The 19,188-nt window shown below is 39.3% G+C and overlaps 1 protein-coding gene across 8 annotated transcripts in view; it reads left to right on the top strand.

Annotated features, from left to right (window-relative positions):
* SATB2 (SATB homeobox 2) overlaps positions 1 to 19,188 on the top strand; it is a 282,872-nt gene that overhangs the window by 228,382 nt on the left and 35,302 nt on the right. For 7 of the 8 annotated variants that reach the window (XM_033112094.1, XM_033112091.1, XM_033112095.1 and 4 more), the window contains 2 exons: positions 1,841 to 2,053; positions 6,121 to 6,276. In XM_033112094.1, coding sequence (XP_032967985.1) covers positions 1,841 to 2,053; positions 6,121 to 6,276 — 369 coding nt within the window. The remainder of the gene's footprint in view (positions 1 to 1,840; positions 2,054 to 6,120; positions 6,277 to 19,188) is intronic. The other variant, XM_033112097.1, reaches the window with a different exon arrangement.

Here is a 19,188-nt window from a genome sequence, read left to right on the forward strand (position 1 = left end):
AGAGCAGGAGGTAGAGGAAGAAGAGACCAACTCATCCTTTGTGAGCAGAGTTCATCATTAATGAAAGCTCAGAATATCAACCTTCGTGTCTTATTGGTATTGGAAATTAGTATTGATTTTTAAATCCACATCCCTCTTGCTTCTCCCCACATTAATTTGGAGATTTTTATATTAGAAACAAACCCATTATTGATATTTCAGGTTGCTTAGTGCTCATGGAAGTAGGACAACTTAAGGCAGAACTGACTTTTAATTTTAGAAAGAGAATCAGGACTTAGACTGTATAAGATTTTCTGGAAGACAAATGTCTCACTTGTTGCTTCCAAAAGCATGACAAGAAATTGGGATTTTCTTAGAATCATTTTACCAGTAAGGTAATTTCACATGCACATCTCACCATGTCCTCCCCTTGAGCATGCACGCGCGCGCGCACACACACACACACACACACACACACACACACACTTGTTAACATTGCTTCTAGCTTCATTGAATGGCATATTTTATTCTCATTTGTAAAGACTAATCAAAGTAACATGACCGCCAAGTTGCAGAACCACCTGATGGCATACCTCTTGTCGGTTCCTTACTGCGCAACTATCTTCCGTGTTCTGGGTGGTGACTGCCTTCTTGGAGTGCTGATAACTGTGGGATGCACATTGCCATAAGTGCCCTTTGCTTCACTATTTTATAACGCATTGCTTTATTTTCAAAGGTCGCCTACCTTACCCTAAGGATTTCCGGCTCACCAGACATGGTCTATGTCTCTTGAATCCAATGTCTTTTTTATATTTAAGCCAAATAGTACAAATCTGATGTTTACTTTGCATGAATATTCCCCTCAGTGGAAATGTCCTTGGCTACTTTTCATGATTGGGGTTGCCCCATCTGTTCTAAGATACAGAGGTTAGCATCTCAGCTCTTCCTCGCGGGTGATCCCAGGCCTTGATCCCTGAGAAGGAGTGTTGGTTGGGAATGTAAAGAAGTTCCTCTGTGTGATAATCTAACAAGTGGGCAGAATGGCAATGGATTTGCTTTTGCTCAAAGTACGACAGTGTTCCAGCTCTGGTCTCCAGCCCCTTTTATAAGTCTATATACCACTTTTCTCTAGACTTGTCAACTTTTTCCCTTTCTTTGTGAATTCTGTCATCAGAGTCCATGAAAACACTAATTTCCTATTTAAAGCTTTCTATTTGGATAAATCACACATCAGAAAGTATCTGAGCCTATCATGGCATTCTCCGATGTGTGCTCTGGCCCCTCATCGGGTGCGACTGTATTTCCATTCCTTTAATGGTTTTCTTTAAAAAATTTTTTCCATAAGAAACATCTATATTGAAAACAGTGGCCGGTCACATAGAAATTCAGCCAAACTTTTTTTTTAAGTCGATGTAAATCTCCCATGCTGTTTAAATGTCGGAACTAAATTTACCAAACTTGGCAGATTTTTAAAGCTGAGCAGGACTGCCAAGTGTTCCCAGTTTCAAGCAGAGAGAGTTCTAACAGTTCCTGAAATACTTGTAGGAGGCACCTGGTGGTAATTGCAGCTTCACAATTCTTCCCGGGCGCCTACCTTGCTAGCTGGCATCTCTGTATACCAACGATTATTCTAGTGATGATAAAGTGTCAGAACAGAACGGTCCAAAATAAGGCACAGACCCCGGAAGGCAAGCACATTCCCACCAAATCTTCCTGCTGGAGAACACTCAGGAATTAGATTGAGGCTCTTGGCATCACAGCCAGCCAGTTACACCAAACAAAGCGGGAGAGGGGAGGAAGACGGAAACCACACACGCCTGCAGATGTGACGTGGCCTATTATTTGTCTTCCGTTTAATCAGGGATTGTTGTCTGAGATTCTGCGTAAGGAAGAGGACCCTCGGACGGCCTCTCAGTCTCTCTTGGTAAACCTGAGGGCCATGCAGAATTTCCTCAATCTGCCGGAAGTGGAGCGGGATCGCATATACCAGGACGAGAGGGAGCGGAGCATGAACCCCAATGTGAGCATGGTCTCCTCGGCCTCTAGCAGTCCCAGTTCCTCCCGAACCCCTCAGGTGAGATGTCTGCTCCACTGACTAGTCACTCTGCCTTGGAAACATCTTGCTTTCACGGGCACTGTGTTCTCCCTCGAACACTGAGAGACATAATTCAAGGATTTCTGAATCCACTGAACGTGTTGGTCAGAGGATATGAAACTCCGACCACATCAGAGTGGTTCTCCTGTACTATATCATGTGCCATTTCTGTCCCTTTAGGAACAGAAAGTACCATTCTTCCACACGTGGCAGGAGAGTAGGAGTGGGTGGAGGGGTAGGCTCTACAGCTGCTTAGTTATCAAAGAAGGAGTGAGGGGATTTGTGTTGAAACTGAGTTTGCATGGCAGGCACACTGCTTTTCCTTCAGTGTATATTTATTTGGGTGGCGGTAAGGTAGTTGGGGGCAGGGGACAGATAGAGTGGCCCTAACTCTGCTTTATACAATCTGAGAAAGATAAAATGGGGGAGAAGGCTGTGTGTGATGGAAGCTTGCACACGCAGCAGCCAGATCCGAATGCCTAGGAGATTATTCAATGATCCCTTAGAAAATGGTGGTGGAAAGTTAAGGCTTCATTATTTTGCTTCCCAGGGTGATCTCCCCCCAGGACTCTATGACTCAGCTTTCCCCTTTCTCCACAATTTAAATGCATTCTGTGCTCAGTTTCTCCTGCAAACGCAGACATCTAGTACTGCTGTGTGCTTCAAAGATTCTACCTTTGAAGGGTCAAAGGCTGAAGTCAGTCAAGAGTCATTTCCAATTCAGATCAGAGCCCCTTCGTTTCTAGCTTACTGCCTATTTCTCCTAAACTTTTACTACACAGTGGATTTATGATAAAGCCATCTCATTTACTATTGCTAGGATGGTTGCAAGTTCCCTCTGAGTGATGGTTTTCAAAATGTTTAACAGATACACATTTGTACATATCAGAAAAATGGGTACTTTGAAACCAAAGGGTTTTTTGCTTAGATACTATAGTTTTGGTTTTTTATGAGTTTGGTTTTGGTACGTTCCAGGAAACTGATTAAGCATAGAATCAAAATTTTATTCTAGTAGAAATATTTGAGCGTTTTCAAATACATGCATTTTTTTTCACACATCTTAACTTTTTATAATTTTGCACTCTGCAATAGATTTTTAATTGAAGATCATTTTCTATGACGCACTGCCAAATTGTGATACTTACACTTTAGTCTTTAGTGAATTATGAGTTTTAGTTACTGTTAAACCAAAAATAAGTCTCTTGACTGCTTATTTTGGACGAGTGTAGCCAAGGCTTTTTATTGGATTTTTTTTCTTTTCAATTTTCGGGGCATACATATTGAGCTATTGAGTTGGGTGAGTTGTTAATTTGCATTAATATTTACTTCTATTAAATTTACCAATATTTTTGCCACTTTTGAAGTCCATTAAACTGTTAGAGTCCAGCCATACTTCATGACTGTTCAGACAACTCTTGTTAGAAAATCACACAGGTCTGTGTATTTTCTTTTCTGCTCCTTTGTAATATTTTTCTAGCAAGATTATATCTTAAGCATCTTTTCAAAGTCCTGATAGCTTTCAGAACCAGACCAAGTTACAAGGCCACACAGGGTTAGTATTTTGCTTTTTGCAATAGCTGAAAATCCCATCTAGAAAATTCCTAGATAAACGAGCCATTTTGGGAAAGTATAACAGGGAAATTAATCATTTAACTTCACAGTTTTGAGATTTCTGAAAATAAATATAAGATGTTTTCCTTAAAATGTTTTTGAGAATACAGTCATGGCACTGGCATTTTACATTCTCTGGAACATTCTCCTTTTTCTATTGGCTAAACATTGAGAAAGAGGAAGTTATTAAAGTCTTTTAAAACATTTCATGATTACCTACCCACTCAAAATTCTTTATAGACATATCTCAATAGTAAAGATCCATAGTACAGTAAAGCTTTCATTGTGAGAAATGTTAGAGGGGTACCCACTGATTCAGCCTTTTAGTTGGAGTCAGTAATCTTAGGCATACGGGCAGCCTTAAATAGGTACATGGAGATTATTTTCCAGACCCTGTCAGCATTTTATTATTGGTTTAAAACAAATGGAAGAAATTGCAAATTGCAAATTAACCGCCATGGTCTCTTCTCATAATCCTTCAATTGGCCAGTATTCCTTGATGCACTTAATAATAACCAAACAACAATACAAGGTTAAGAACGATCATTTATTGACCAGTTACTGTGTATCAAGTATTATGAGTATTTTGCATGAATTGGATCTTCACCATTTTGCATTGTTATCCACATTTTACAGAAAACTGAGGTTTAGATGTATTAAATTCCTTGTGTAACGTCACAAGGATGAGTTGGAGAGCTAGGTTGTGAACTTGGGTTACTCTGATTCCAAGATCTGGGCTCCTAAACATATAGTTTAGTGCCTCGAGGGCTTTCATTTTAGCCCCAGGGTTCTAGAAAAAATTAGATCAGCCAGATAAGGTGAGATTGTCAGTGCGCTAATAAGAAACCTGAGTTGAGAAAGGCAGAAATAATATGCTAAAACATGCACCTTGGACAAGTATTGTGGGTTACCTAGAAATTTTGAGAAGAAAAAGTTGTTGTTTTTTTTGAAAGAAAACCAAAAAAAACGACAGAATTGGATTGTTATGAGAAGGCTCCAAACTTGGAGTCTAGAACATACCTGTAAAAATAGCACTGGTATAAACTGGAGCTTTTGGAGGCAGGTTAGCACAGTGGTTCCCAGCCCAGGCTTTGGAGCCCGAAAGACTCGAGTTCAGATTATGGTTGTCTCACTTACTGCTACATGTCCTTCCAGCAAGTGAAGTATCCTCTTTTATTTTCAGTTGTCTTTATCTGTAAAACAAAAAATAATAACGTGTAACTCATTTAACTCATTGGGTTCTTAAAAGAATGAAATGAGATAACAAAAGTAAAACACTTTCTGGAGTGCCTGGCACATAAAAATGATAAATGATTCTTATTTCTTTGCAATCATTAGAAAAGAGTATGAGATAGGGAGGTCAAAGGAGAATGGCAAAAGTCCCTGAGTGTGCTTAGGCATCAAAGCTTTCGTGGAAACTTCAGGCATTAATTCCAGCTTCACGACAGCACTGACAGTGATGCCACAGTGCCCAACTACATGCCATGCCTTCCCCCAAACCTGCGTACTGCTTGGTCCAGTGGGGGGACAGCTCAGGGCATCCACAGAGGGACAGTAGTGATTCGGGGACAAACTCCTTGGTTTGGGGTTCTGGGGTGAGTGAGGGGTCTCTCCCTCTCCTTCTCCCTCTCCGTCTCCCTCTGTCCAGCCCCTCTCATTACTCACCAGAGCAAATGCTCTGTCAGTCTTTTGGATCAAGTAGATTCAAACGTTTTAGGGTTATCCTAACCCCAAGAAGTACAGACACTTTCCATATTGTCCTTCATTTGTCTCTGGAGCTGATGGGAAATCATTCAATTAAAACGAGCACGGCAGAATACATAAAACCACAATATGAGTTTAAGAAAATGAAAACGGCACAGTGAAGGCTTTCTGAAGCCTAGCTTTATGAAATGAAATTTTGTTTCATTTCCACTGATTTCCTAGGTGAAATTAGGTGACTGTCTGGGTAGCATAATGATGATAATGACGGGAGGCCATACATACTCGAATGACATACGTAAAGCTTTAATAAAGAATGAGGGAGACTCAGGGGAGTGCGTTAAATTGAGTAATAATTTATTATTTAGAGACCTCTACCCATTTACTCGCTGTTTTCTGGAAGAATTGGCTCGTCCTCCAAGGTGTGTGTGTTCTGCCTGCTTGTTTTGCAATCAGGTGGTGGCTTATAGTTATAGGGTAGCCATCCTATCTGTGAACTGTCTAGGCTACTGTGAGAGAGGGGATAGGGTTTGCAGGACTCTGCATGTCCTATAGGAATGCACTGCAATTATTTCCAATCACAATTAACCTGATTAGAATAATGGACAGGAAGTGTCCCTCTGTAGCTAATGCACTTTGGCATCAGCTGACTGGAATCCTTTGATAATTTCTGCACAGATGGCGGGGCTGAATGCAGCACTTTTTAAATTATTATTTTCATGGTCTCTTGGTAGGCCAAAACCTCGACACCGACAACAGACCTCCCCATTAAGGTGGAAGGCGCCAACGTCAACATCACAGCTGCCATTTATGACGAGATCCAACAGGAGATGAAAAGGGCCAAGGTGTCTCAAGCCCTGTTTGCCAAAGTGGCTGCAAATAAAAGTCAGGTGAGTGGTTTTTAAAAGAGTGAAAGCAAGAGCTGGAATTAGACTGTTCTCCTCCCACCAATAAAAATACATCTGTTTCCATAATAATAATAACAATAATAATCCCGAGGGAACCTGTCGTGTTCCACCTTTTGCTCTATGGTTTGCCTGTATTCCCACTGGAGTTCAAAATAGCGACTAATTCAAAACCCAGACTCTTTCTTTTTTTCTTTTAAAGAATTTTTGAAAAAGAATCAGGCTTGAATGATTTGTCTCCTAATTCTAAACACTACCGTGTATCCTTTCTCTCTCTTTATGTATTTTTATTTTTCTGGTGTTTGCGCAAAACTTAGTATGTATGAAACAGCATCTTGCTGAGACCATATTTTAGCCAGGTCTCATCGCCTCTCTTGTTCCCACCAGGGGAATGGCTGACTTTGTTACAATAACAACTTTGCCGCAGCCCCAGAGACACCTTGTGATGTCAGGTGTTTCTTTTATGTATAGAATACCGTTGTTTTTCCAGGAGAAAACACACATGGGGGAGTCCAGAGTGAGTGCTAAAATCTTTAATACATACCTAGAAACACACAGAAGCTTATCCAGCGCAGTTTTTCAAAGTGCTGGGATTGTGGGGAATGGAACGCTCCCGGGAAAAGGGTAGACAGATGCTTAGGTTTTTTATTTCTGAAAGCAGCAACAGTTGATGGGATCTGCTATCTGTTTCAATTCCTTTAAAGAGACAACTACCACCCTATTCCAGAATGGGTTATGTGGAGGTGCCTACTTATTTATCCCTGAGAGAAGCAATTACCTAAGGCAGAGTGGAGGAAACGGAAGTTGGTGGAAGCATCATTTTGAGAGTCCTTGGGTTCTGAGCTTGATTTCCTCTGTTTTCATCTCTCTACATATGTCAGTGGTCAAATGGTCCAGCGGTCCATCATCTCCCTAACCATAAAGAAAGGATTTACTGGATATTGTATCTCCATCAGGCAAGAAGGTTTTCAATAAAAATTAAGTTTTAAAAATGGTATATAGTTAAATGCTATATTTAGACTAATTAGATGGTTTTGAGATTAGCCTTTTTCACCTGTAGTTTGATGGTATTCTGACTTAAGTTATTTTTCAGACGTTGATAAGGGCAAAGAGTAGAATATCAAGGCACTTTGAAGAGGGTTGAAGTATTTGTTTCTCTTTTCAATTTCAATGTAGTAGTTTTTCTAGATTATTCTGATTATCTCTCATCAATGACATAATTGAAATGCAGTCTGATGTCCAACCATAGCCTGAAATACATGAAAAGAAAACACCATGGAGCCTTCCTAAACTGTTAAATGCATAAAATCCCATGTAGCACATGGCAAAATATAATGAGAGTTGGAGCTGTTAAACGAATAAAGCTGTTAAATGCATAATGCCACTTGGCAAAACTACTGTGCATTTAATGGTTTTCCACTGTGTAATAAAGGACATATGTGGTAAATGTGCAGTGAGTATAAAAGCTACACAATTGATTTTGCAAACCTGCCCCTTAGTTGTGACTCGATGTAAATATCAAAGTTTCACTCAGTCCTTTTTTAAATAAGCTTTCAAGAAAAACTGAAGACCACAGTCAGAACTTGATTCAAAATGCCTGTAATCTTCCTATTTACCTACTTGGCACCGTGGCTGCTGGAAATGGTGATGCCTCCAGCCTCCAAAAATAATTCAGGTGGTTGATTGAAAGCTGCGCTTGCCAGTTGGCCCAAGCTTAGCTCTCCAAATTTTTGATGCCTCCTGAAGAACTTAGTAGCCCTGATTTTGTAGAATCTGGAGGGAAATGTAGTACTGGGGATTTACGTGTTGAAGGGTGCGATTGAGCCTAGGTACGAATAAGGTGCTTTGAAGTTTTTCTTTTTTTTTTTTCCTTTGGGACAATGGTCTCATTCTTATTTATGAATGGGGAACTTTATTGTAAATAGCTGACGGGATTGGCAAATCAGGTGCAAGGTTTTTAAAAATGGTACAGCCAAACAAAATGAACTTAACTAATAGTATCAAAGGCAATTTTACGTAAGTTATTCACTCCATTTTGTAAGTACCAGCACTCACTTCATGAAAAGCATATTTCATGAAATCAATCACATGATTTGCAACCTTGCACGTGTATTTGGTGCTAATTCATAAGGTATGTGTATATGACTAATAGTGAGACTTTGGCCAAAGTGCTTGGCCTTTCCAAACTGCCATGGGAAGTCGTCACACCTTCTTCATTGGATTGTGAGGACTGAGAGAATAAAGCTTTCCCCCTCCTCTCCTGCATTTCCTTTCCTTCCTCCGTTTTATTTCTTTGGATGGGTCAGAAGTTCTTGGAGTGACTGAGGAAACAAATGAGGGCTCTGCATTGTCTTGGAGGTGAGATCAAGAGAAACTCTTTAATTAGAAACTCTTGTGAACTGGGGTAGGCTTGGAACCTTGAAGGCCCAGTTCAAATATACATTCCCATTACTCCCTTCCATTTACAATGTCTTTTAAAATAGAAATGAACCCTCTGTTAAACCTCAGTCACTCCTTGGTCTCAATTGCTGTCATCAGCTATTAAGAATAACACCTAACACTGCCTGTGTGTTAGGCAAGCTTTGAATGAGAAGTAAGAAAAAGAAAAATTTTAGAGAGATTAAGGATGATTCACCAAGATGTTCCTTGAAGGCTATAGGTGTTTAGGGACACAATGGGAGGAAGGATTCAGAAAAGCAGCTGAAAAGGTGACAAACTTTGGCAGCTTTGCGTGTGGTCCTGTTGGTGGAAATGTATTCCTGGAAAGTGTGTGTGTATATGTTTCCTTGGTGGGTTACCTCAGCATGCATTTGTAGGGTTGTAGACCACTTCTTCCTTCAGGTAAACTCCAGCTCCTTTATTATGCATGGCCAGTCTGTCATCCAGTAGTATCTACTGACTGTCTCCTGTCTGACTTGCCTCTTCATGGGAGAAAAGTCAAAGAAGGAAAAGCAGAAGGAAAAAATTAGAAGGAAAGTTATACTTATGCACGTTTTACCTTTCACTTTCCCTTCGATTTCAATTAAGGATCAATTTTAAGGGTGTGTGTGTGTGTGTGTGTGTGTGTGTGTGTGTGTGTGAATTCTGAGGATTATCTCTGCAGAATATTCAGATTGTTGGTCTTCACAGAATAGGATGCACTAGGGTCAGTGAATGTCGTCTGTAAACTAGGAGTGGGGATCCTTAAGAAAAGCCGTAATATAAAGGCATATAGGACATTTTCTGCATAACTTCAGTATGACCCTTAGATACAGAGGACCACCAGGGAACGAACACGCCAGAATGCAGTCTGAGTGGCCGCAGGAACTCCTTGTCCCTTGATAGCTTTTTATAATCTCCCTTCCCTGTTTACATTCTGTAGGGTTGCTTTCCCCCTCCCTCCCCAGTTGCAGCTTAATCACTCACATGTGATCTGTAAAGTGGAAATCTAGAGGGAGGAAGCGCTGTAAGCAGTGGGCCCTCTCTCTGCAGTCCCCCAGCGCTGGCCATGTGTTTTGTAATAGCTTCTTCAGCCACAGTTCTTCCCCTTGCCATCAGCTACCCCTTTCCTGGACACCAATTCACTATTTATCTCATGTGCTGCCCTTGTCTCCTTTTTTATAGCCTACAGTAGTTCTGCTCATAGAATGTTGAGGATGATCTGAAGGTGGTTTTCTTTTGAAAGGAGAGTGAGTCCTTCTTTATTACTTGTATACCCAAAGCCTCAACTCCACATATGTGACTGTCTTTTCCTACTAGGTTTGGGTAGAGGAATGTGAAGGGGCTTATTTTATTTTAATCTCTGTTCTCCTTTGCCTCCATTAAAAAGTAAAAACAAACACATGAACAAAAACTTCAGAAGGGCACTGGGTTTGTTTTTGTGGGAGCAGGTAGGATAGTGGTTGCTTGCTTTCTACATTAGGGAGGTAGAAAAAAGCTGAGTCACTGCAAGAAGGAGAAATAGACAATCCACCTCAGATGGTGGTAATAAAAGGGGCAACTCCAGAAGCTGCTGGTATAAAAGAAAGGGAGTGATCTGGGAGTAGACAGGGAACCATAAAGATGTTAGAAGAGATGACATAACGATGTCCTTTTCTCCACCAATATTTAAAGACCTCTGCTAATCCGCGAGTTCCCCTCCCTGCCACACACTTTCCTAGGCCCACAAGCTATAGGAGCTACCACTAGGATCAGGGATAGGAAAGTCCTTACTGCTACTATGTACAGAAGTGAAAGAAGGAGGCACAGTCATGATCCCACTGCAGCCGGGGGAGATGAGTTTCTGGCCTCCAGTACAAAATTCTGAAATCATTTCCATATAGAAGCTGTGTTCTCCATGGTGATGGGGTTTCAGTATGTTCTATGTTTCATTATTAACATCAAGTAGATTCTGTGTACTGACTTTTATTTCTTATTGCTGTGTGTTTACAAACCCCCTCACCCAAAACAAAAAACAACTGTCTTCCATGTTTTCACCTACTGACTTAAATTGAATTCTTAACTAGAAGGCTACTTGTGCTTTAGATATAGATTACAAGCTCAGATTTTATGGACAGATTTCTTTATCATAAAATCTCTTTTTACAGATGATCTAATTTGCTTAATAGGCTAAACAAATTTAAAATATACAGGTCTCTGTGGTAGGTCCTTTTAAAAAAGCAAAACTAAAGGAAAGACAGATAACTTTACAGAAAATAAAATAATGGGCATATTATTTGGTTTGCTTTTTTCTTCCTTTTATTGCTCTTCACTATTGCAGTTTATATCACATTCTGTATATATGCTAACATATTCTCTTCTTTCAGTCATGGGTTATGACATTAGTCTTTGCTTTTGCATCTCTTCTTAAAAATGTCCCAGGCACAATTTAGTTCTACATATTTTTCAAAAAGAAATAACTTCCGTTTTATGAGTAAGTAATAACATCCTCACTTTAGAAAATTCGGAAAATGAAGAAAAGTATAAATGTGAAAAGATGAGTCACCCATAATTCTACAACCCAGAGATAATTTATATTAACATTTTAGAGTCTTTCCTTCTAACGTGTGTGTGTCTATGGGTGCACAATGCATGTTTATATCCTCACTGAGATCATACTGTACAACACATAATTACAAGACAAGCTAAAACTACAATTCTTTTTTTAACGCTAACTTTTCATATAGACGAGTGAATTTGCAAAGTGTAAAATATTATCTTTAGTCTCATTATTTAGTTTTTTTAGCCTTTAGCAAATATTATACAGGGATCAAAGGTTTGCCACTTTGCACGAAAGTGGTTTGACATCTGTCTTACATTATTAAGATTACTTTATGGAGATGGCTTTATTGGGTCTGGGATAGCTGAGGCTATTGGAAGTAGATCTTTGGCTGCCCCATCTCTCTGGAGTAAAAAATTGACAGGAAGTCCTGGCCATATGATGCTCCATGTAAAATGAGTTGGGGTCTCAGTCCTACTCCTAATGATTTTGCTTTTGCCATCTTGGATTCAGCATGTAAAGCGGGCTTAAAAGAGGCATGCAGCCTTTCCTGAGTAGCTGCCCCTTTGTGCTGGGCAGGTTTCTTTGGAACACAATCATTTGACAGCCTATCGAGGAGTTTCTACTCTTGTCAACTGGGTCATGTATACTACGGTTGCCGTTCACCAAATTTGGATTTAAAAAACTAGTGTATTCGCACTATAATTACCATTTGAAAAAAAATAATATGCCAAGTAGTGAAGAAATTAGATTTCTCAGCATTCCCCAAAAGCTAAACTAAATAGGCAGTCAACACAATGCTGTTTCACTGTGAAGCTGAGCCCTTCATTCTCTTCCTTTTTCTCTCAGCATCGTCTTAAAGGATTAGATTCTAGTGAGAGATTATCAGCAGAAACTCCCTCAAGGCCTTGGTTTCTATATCAACTTATAGTGAGGAATTGGGTTATTTTTCACCACGCCCACAATTAGTTATGTTAAGGTTTCATGCCCTAAAGCTGGCTTTTATGGGAGCCCTTAATTAGGTATCAACAGAGATTAATCACAGAGTTCACATGCAGGGCTTAAAATGTCAGATACATTTAGTCATTACTAAAGTTTATGTACTGGTTGTAAGCACATCTTTACTGTAGAAATCTTGAGTTGCATTATTTTGCCTGTTTATGACATGGCACCTTTGGAAACTTGGATGTGACTCTGGAGCAAGTCAGGCTCACGTATTAAGCCACCTCTCCGAACTCGCCCAGCTCTCTTGAGAGGAGGCTATTGTGTTAAAGCAAGATTCTTACAGTTGGATAATGTTGGTGCCTATGAATGTTTCCTACCACTTTGCCTGTTTAATCATCACCCTTCGCAGGGCCAAGACCAGGGTGAGGCAAGCTGGGTCGTAGGATGCAAAGTACCAGGAGGCACACACTTTCAGAGCCACACTCCTTATATTTTGTGCACTAGTCGCTTGCTTGCCTCACCCTAGTCCCAGCCTTGATCTTTCCAAAAAGCATCATTCCTAGATTTCTGCTGTGTTTGTTTTATCCTCCCTGCGCTTATAAGTTTTTCAGGCAGTTTGCACAATATATAGTATTGTGTCATAGGTAGGCTGGAATTTGGACCGAAAGTCAGGGACTGGAAATATTTCAGTTGTTTTCTGCTTGATATTTTAGCCTAGTACATTTTGTTGTTAATATCTTTCTAGTATTTAAGTGGAAAAGTAGAAGGTTCTAGATTCATTCATCTTCTTGACAAATAAGGGCAGCTTTTTCAGGTGCATGTTACCATATATGCATGTATTTATGTGTATACATGTTTATTACAAATTTCCATACTATTAGATAGCTATGTGTATCCCGTATATCTATGATAAGGAAGGCAACAGGATTTTATGAATTCCCTCTTGATTTGAGCCCTCTTATAACAGAGGTTAAGGAGTTGTTCTGAAATAAAATTTTCATTACTCTCAATTACAGATTCAATCTTTACAAACACATCCATAGAAATGTGAGAGACATGCCCAGAGACAGCTGTAAATTGGTCCCCGTGAAAATACAGTTTGGAACTTAGTGTACAATTTTGAAAAATAAAAAAAAGAAGCAGATCATTTTTACTTAACCACATTCAAGGTATAAAATAATTAACCTTGAACTGTAACCAAATGCTCAGCACAAATCTTTTTTCAGGTTTAGATGATCTCCTTGTCAGGGATTCATTGAAGCCCCGGACAAGTCTCCCTTGCAGTTAGCCTTTTATCCATTTCAGTTTTCTTGATTAGGTTATCTTGAATCATTAGGGGGGTTATTTATTTTAATAGACACTTATTGGATTCATGAAAAGAGAATTTGGTGACTAAGAAACAAGAGCTGAATATTATCTGGCTCATTTCACACTTCAGAAGAGTCTCAACCAGCTGAAGAGAAATCCTTTCACAGTTACAAAAGTTTGTTTGGGGACTTTATGTGCTTCCGTTTAGAAAGCGAACTGTCTGTGATTAATAATATGAATTTTTCTTTTGAGACGCTCAGAAAACATTTCCTTTTGGTTACATATGCTGACATTTTCTGTATTGAAGATGTGGGTGAGCAAATGGCCTTTTACATTTCTGTTGCAAGAAGCCTTGAGTCATTCTCCTGAAGAACTGTTCATTTGCCGACTTATTCATTCATTGGAGTTCCTAGAGGGGCAAAGGGAGTGGGGGCTATTTCCTATTGGTAGATTGAATTCCGTCGTCAGCTCTGTGTTAGACACATTGGGGGAACAGTAATGCCCGTGACAAGGCAAGTACAGCCCTACCTACCGGGAACAGTCATTTACTCCCATCTTTTTTGTTGGAGATCGGAGCTGGCTGTGAACCTGTGTTTGTTGCTGAGCAAGTCCTGGTTTGTATTTGTTCTGAAATATTATAAAACTAGGCAATTTGTCACAAACATAGAATTTAATTTTTTTTAAAATGAAAAAAACATGGGGAAATTGAAGTCGTTACTAGTGCCCTGGGGTAGGGAAGCAAGGAACTTGGTACCCGGTGACGTTTCAGTACCATGGACAGGAGCCCCAGTCTTCCCATTTGCCTCCCCTCCCCCATCACTTAACCATAAATTTTGGAGCTGGGATTGAAACCCAAACACTGGACTGTATTATTGTTTTGGGAAAGACCTCTTTGGCCCTTTGAAAATTCTCAGCCTTTGGTATGTATTTTGAAGAAAAGTAACGCATTTATTGACTACTTGAAATTTTTAAACCGTTAAAACTTTTTATAAATGCAATAGATATTGCCCTCCCTCATTCATTTTAATCCAGGAGAGCTTTAAATTACTCTAACATCAACAATAAAAACAACACACACAAACACAGAAAAAATAGTTAAAATGATGAGAACAGATTTAAAAAACTGATTGATGTAGTTTGGTGCTTATGATATACGCCATTTTTTCTTTTTAGAATGAAAACTCCTAGCGGATGAAGTTTATGAAGTAGGTACTTTACTGCTCACAGGCCATTGTAGGTCCCTGGTGTTCTGGACTTTGTCATAGTGTTTCCTCTAAAGATTTTTTGTTAGGAAGGGAAGGAGGAGAGAGGGAGGGAAAGAGGAAGGAAAAAAGAAAGAAAAGTTAATTTTGTCATATCATTCAAAAGCCTTCCATAACTCCCAGGGCCTATAGGAATAAGATGCAATTTCTTTGCCTGATATTCTTTATAATCTGACCCCCTCCTCCATTTCTATACTGTACTTTAGCCCCACAAAGTTGCTTCATATTTCCCTGATGTTACTATTTTATAATTCTCTGCATTTGCTTGAACTTGGTTATCTCTGCTTATAATATGCTTCCAATCACTTCCTCTCCCCACCTGGTGAAATCCATCTTTATCTTTCAAGGTCTACCTTATATGTCATATTTCCTAGGATGATATTTCCTGAGCTTCATTATCATAATTACACTTCCTTACTGGTGACCTCAACCTCTTAAGTAAGAAGTAATGATGAAATTAAATGATGCATGTAACACCCCAACACATTGCATGGCACACAGTAGAGGGGTGCTCAACACAAGATTATAAACTGAATTAATGTTCCGTGAGAATTCTATCACTGTTTGAATTTATATAAGGGGTAAATTTGACTCACCCATTTTTTTTGTTTTTATCATATTCATGCTTTAGATATGCGAAAACAAACCTCAGAACAGGATTACTTTTGAAAAGTAATGCTCTTCTCCAACTATAACTCTTTGAATTGAAGGCTGTAAAACATTCCTCTAGGCTAATTTCTGTGCACTCTAATAATTTCAGTTCAATCTAACAATCGTCTATTGAGCTTTTTTTTTTTTATGGCCAAGAACCCACACTCTCCTCTGAAAATGCTAAAATGAATAAGACACCACCACTTTTCCTCCATCCCCATCAAGAAGCTGCCTGTTTTGATGGGGATGTAGACATGGCAACAATAATCGTAAAATTGTGAAAGAGTATCAGCAAAATGCTTTGGGGTTATGCAAGAGTGAACAACCAATTCATACAGGAGATCAAGTGAGATTATGTTAGCTGAACTTTGAAGTACAGCTTCACATGGGGGACAGAGAGTTGAGTATGAGACATTCCAGCCAAGGGAGTAATTTGAGGAATACTAGCTGTGCCCAAACACTTGTAATTCACTCCACCTCAGGTTTTCCATACTAAAAAGCTAAACTGACTATATGAGTATTCAGCCAACCTTAGGTTCAAACTTAACAGCCACTCTAAAAGAGAAATCACAAAACTACATACCTCACAGTTCATGCTTAGCGATGGGCCTATACCAAGCGTATTCAGGGACTAGGAGCTCACCGTGGCTGGAACACAAAGTCAGTAGGGGAATTGGTGGGAGATGAGACCCTGAAGGGAAAACAGGAGCAAATTGTGGTTCTTACTGTTGCCTCTTGTAATGCTTTTGAATTGGGAACTGGAGTTGTCTCACTTAAGTAAATAAAAAGACGACCACCTTACTAAAATATAAACTATGGTGTTATTGTTCATATCCCAAAAAGAAATGATGGCACATTTCTTCATGTAGTGAGGATCCTAATACATTTACAACATGATTTGCTTTGTAAATTTAGATTGACATGCAACTTTTCAGGAACACATGGATTGTAAACAAACTATATCTTGTTTGGTGTGAGTGTTGCCTCACCTGCATAGTTGGAAAGGGTGATCAGACTTGTTTTTTCTACTGAGGGAAATATATTTGTTTACGAGGCTGGCAAGATGCTTAAATTAGATGTTAGTAGATATTATTTGCATATGTACTGAATGCTTGGGAACTCTTTAACCATTGATTGTGAGGACGCAGCCTTTAAAATTATATTCCTTGTCTGGGTCATATTTTGATGGTAAAAGAGTTTTCAACATAAATTCCTTGGCATCATTACACTTAGGCTCCAAGTATATTTTCCTATGTAAGTTCCAGGTATTCTCCATATTTAAAAAACAGTTTGAACAAATTTTAGACTCACAGAAATGTTGTAAAATAGTTGTTTCCATGTATCCCTCACTTAGCTTCCCCTAATATTAACACTTTACAACATCATAATGCAGTTATCCAAAACAGGAAATTAACGTTGTTTTAATACTATTAACTAAACTAAAAACTATATCTTAATTTCAGTAGTTTTTCCACTAATACTCACTTTCTTTGTCAGGATCCCATCCAGCAACCTCATTGCATTTTGTTATTATTTCTCCTTAATTTTCTGTAGCCTGTAACCATTCCTCAGTCTTTTCTTTCCTTCCTTCCTTCCTTCCTTCCTTCCTTCCTTCCTTCCTTCCTTCCTTCCTTCCTTCCTTCCTTCCTTCCTTTTTTGAAATCACCTCGCCATTTTTGAAGAGTACTGATTTGTTGTTTTGTCGATCATCTCTATTTGGGTTTTTCATGATTCGAAATGAGGTTATGCATTTTTGGCAAGTCTACATCAGATTATATGTCGTGTCCTTCACAGTGCATCATATCACAGGGGTCATGGTGTTGATGTTGACCTTGATCACTTGGTCAAGGTGGTTTTTCTTTGTACTTTAACTTTAAAGGCTAATTATTATCTGCTCTTTCTGACAAATGACAAGGTAACAGATCATGGAATGTGGAGCTGGAAGGGAACTTAAAGACCATCTTTTATAAACCCCTCCTTTTATAGTTAAGTTTTCAGAAGTTCTAGGAGGGTAACCTCTTGCTTAAAGGTCCTCCAATTATTTAATGTCAGAGGAGGAACTTAGCAGTTAGGTTTCAGGGATCCAAGTTGAGTGTTCTCTGTGCTTCCTAGCTGTGCTCAAACACTTACAATTCATTTAGCCTCAGTGTTACCATACTAAAAAAGCTAAACTGACTATATGAATATATAGCCAACTTTGGTCAAAACTTAAAACCAGACTGAAAGTGAAATCACAGAGAGGTATGTACCCCACAGTTCTGAGAGATCTATACCCCTCCCAGACTTGGCCAAGGCTGGAAATCAGATGAACTTCTGTATCAGCATTTCTGAAATGAAAATAATTCTCCTGGAATGCTCCGCAAAACACATAGGGAACAACAACAGAAAACCTACTTGAGATTTTTAACAGAAAAAGGAGATTTGTTTATTAATAATTCATGAGTTCCCATTGAACATGCATGACAGAAACAGTGCTATTCAATAGAGAATACTGTCATCTGTCACTGTTTTATTTGACATTTACACTTTTTTTTTTTTTTTTGCCTGATACTGCAAAACTTTCTTGGATGGCATGCAAAAATTATATAAATGAAAAAAATCCCAATGTGGGGACTCTTCATCTCTTCTGTGATGGGTTCACTCACAATTACATACCATGTGTGTTCATGCAACAGCGTGGCACTTTCTCGCATTCATTAGCCACCAGACAAGCTAATAAGAGACCGATTGTGAAAACAGAGCTAAGCATCCCAAATGGACTGGTGGAAGGATCATGTGAATAAAAAGATGGAGGGTGAGGTGGGAAGTCAGGTGGAAGAATAGATTTACGGAAGGTAAGCATAACATGGGTGGCATGAGCAGTGAGTCAGTGAGAAGAAAGAAAATCATGGCTGCCATGAAGAAAACTGACAAAAATACATTGCCATTTCAAATACAAAATAAATATTTATAAAAACGCGTTATTATAGGAGCTCCACTAGTAGGGAATATCAGCATTTAGTAGAAGAGCACGTTAGAGTTAGAGCACCTTGCAATTTTGTGCTGGTGTAAGGCTCTTGACAATCTTTCTGCTCTGTAGGTTAGTTATTATTTATAAAAATCACAGAACCAGCTGATACATTCATAAGCTAATTATTGAAGCAGCTGGGTACACATGGTGCAATATGTCCAAGGCTGTGAAGTATCACAGATTTCTTGGGGCCTGCTGTGGTGGGGGTGCGCTGTGGAAGGCTCCATCCCTTAATCTGATCAGCCAAGCAAACACTTTGTGGGGAAACTAGATTAATAACCCTCTAAATACCATGAATGTGCTTTATCTTCAAAACCGGGTTCCCTTAAACATGCTATTAGCTCAGCTCCATCAGGGATTTGAGGAAGTTCTCTGGTGCCCTAAGAACGGGGTCTTGTTGGCTACCTCCCTGTGCCAGAAATTAATTTGGTTTGCTTATGTCTGCACACATGATCACACTTGTGTCTAATCTGCTCCCTAATAGCTTCAAGGTCAGGACCTTGCATGTCAGTGGGCAAATTGAGCACTACACTTCTTAAAGACTGATGGCAGACAGCACACAGTCCATAACGAGGCCTGTAGTTTGTTCTAAGTGATTGTAATGAGTGCAGATTATAACAGTGCATATAAATCAAATGCGCCAATGAATGTTGTGTGAGACATTCCAAGTATCATAAGTGGAGATACCACTCAGCTGTCACCTGTCTCCTTTCAAGCTGTGGCTTCCCACAATGCATTTCACTCCTCAAGCAGAACAGCAGGTG

This window comes from Rhinolophus ferrumequinum, chromosome 8 (genome assembly GCF_004115265.2).
Source record: "Rhinolophus ferrumequinum isolate MPI-CBG mRhiFer1 chromosome 8, mRhiFer1_v1.p, whole genome shotgun sequence".
Classification (NCBI taxonomy): Eukaryota; Metazoa; Chordata; class Mammalia; order Chiroptera; family Rhinolophidae; genus Rhinolophus; species Rhinolophus ferrumequinum.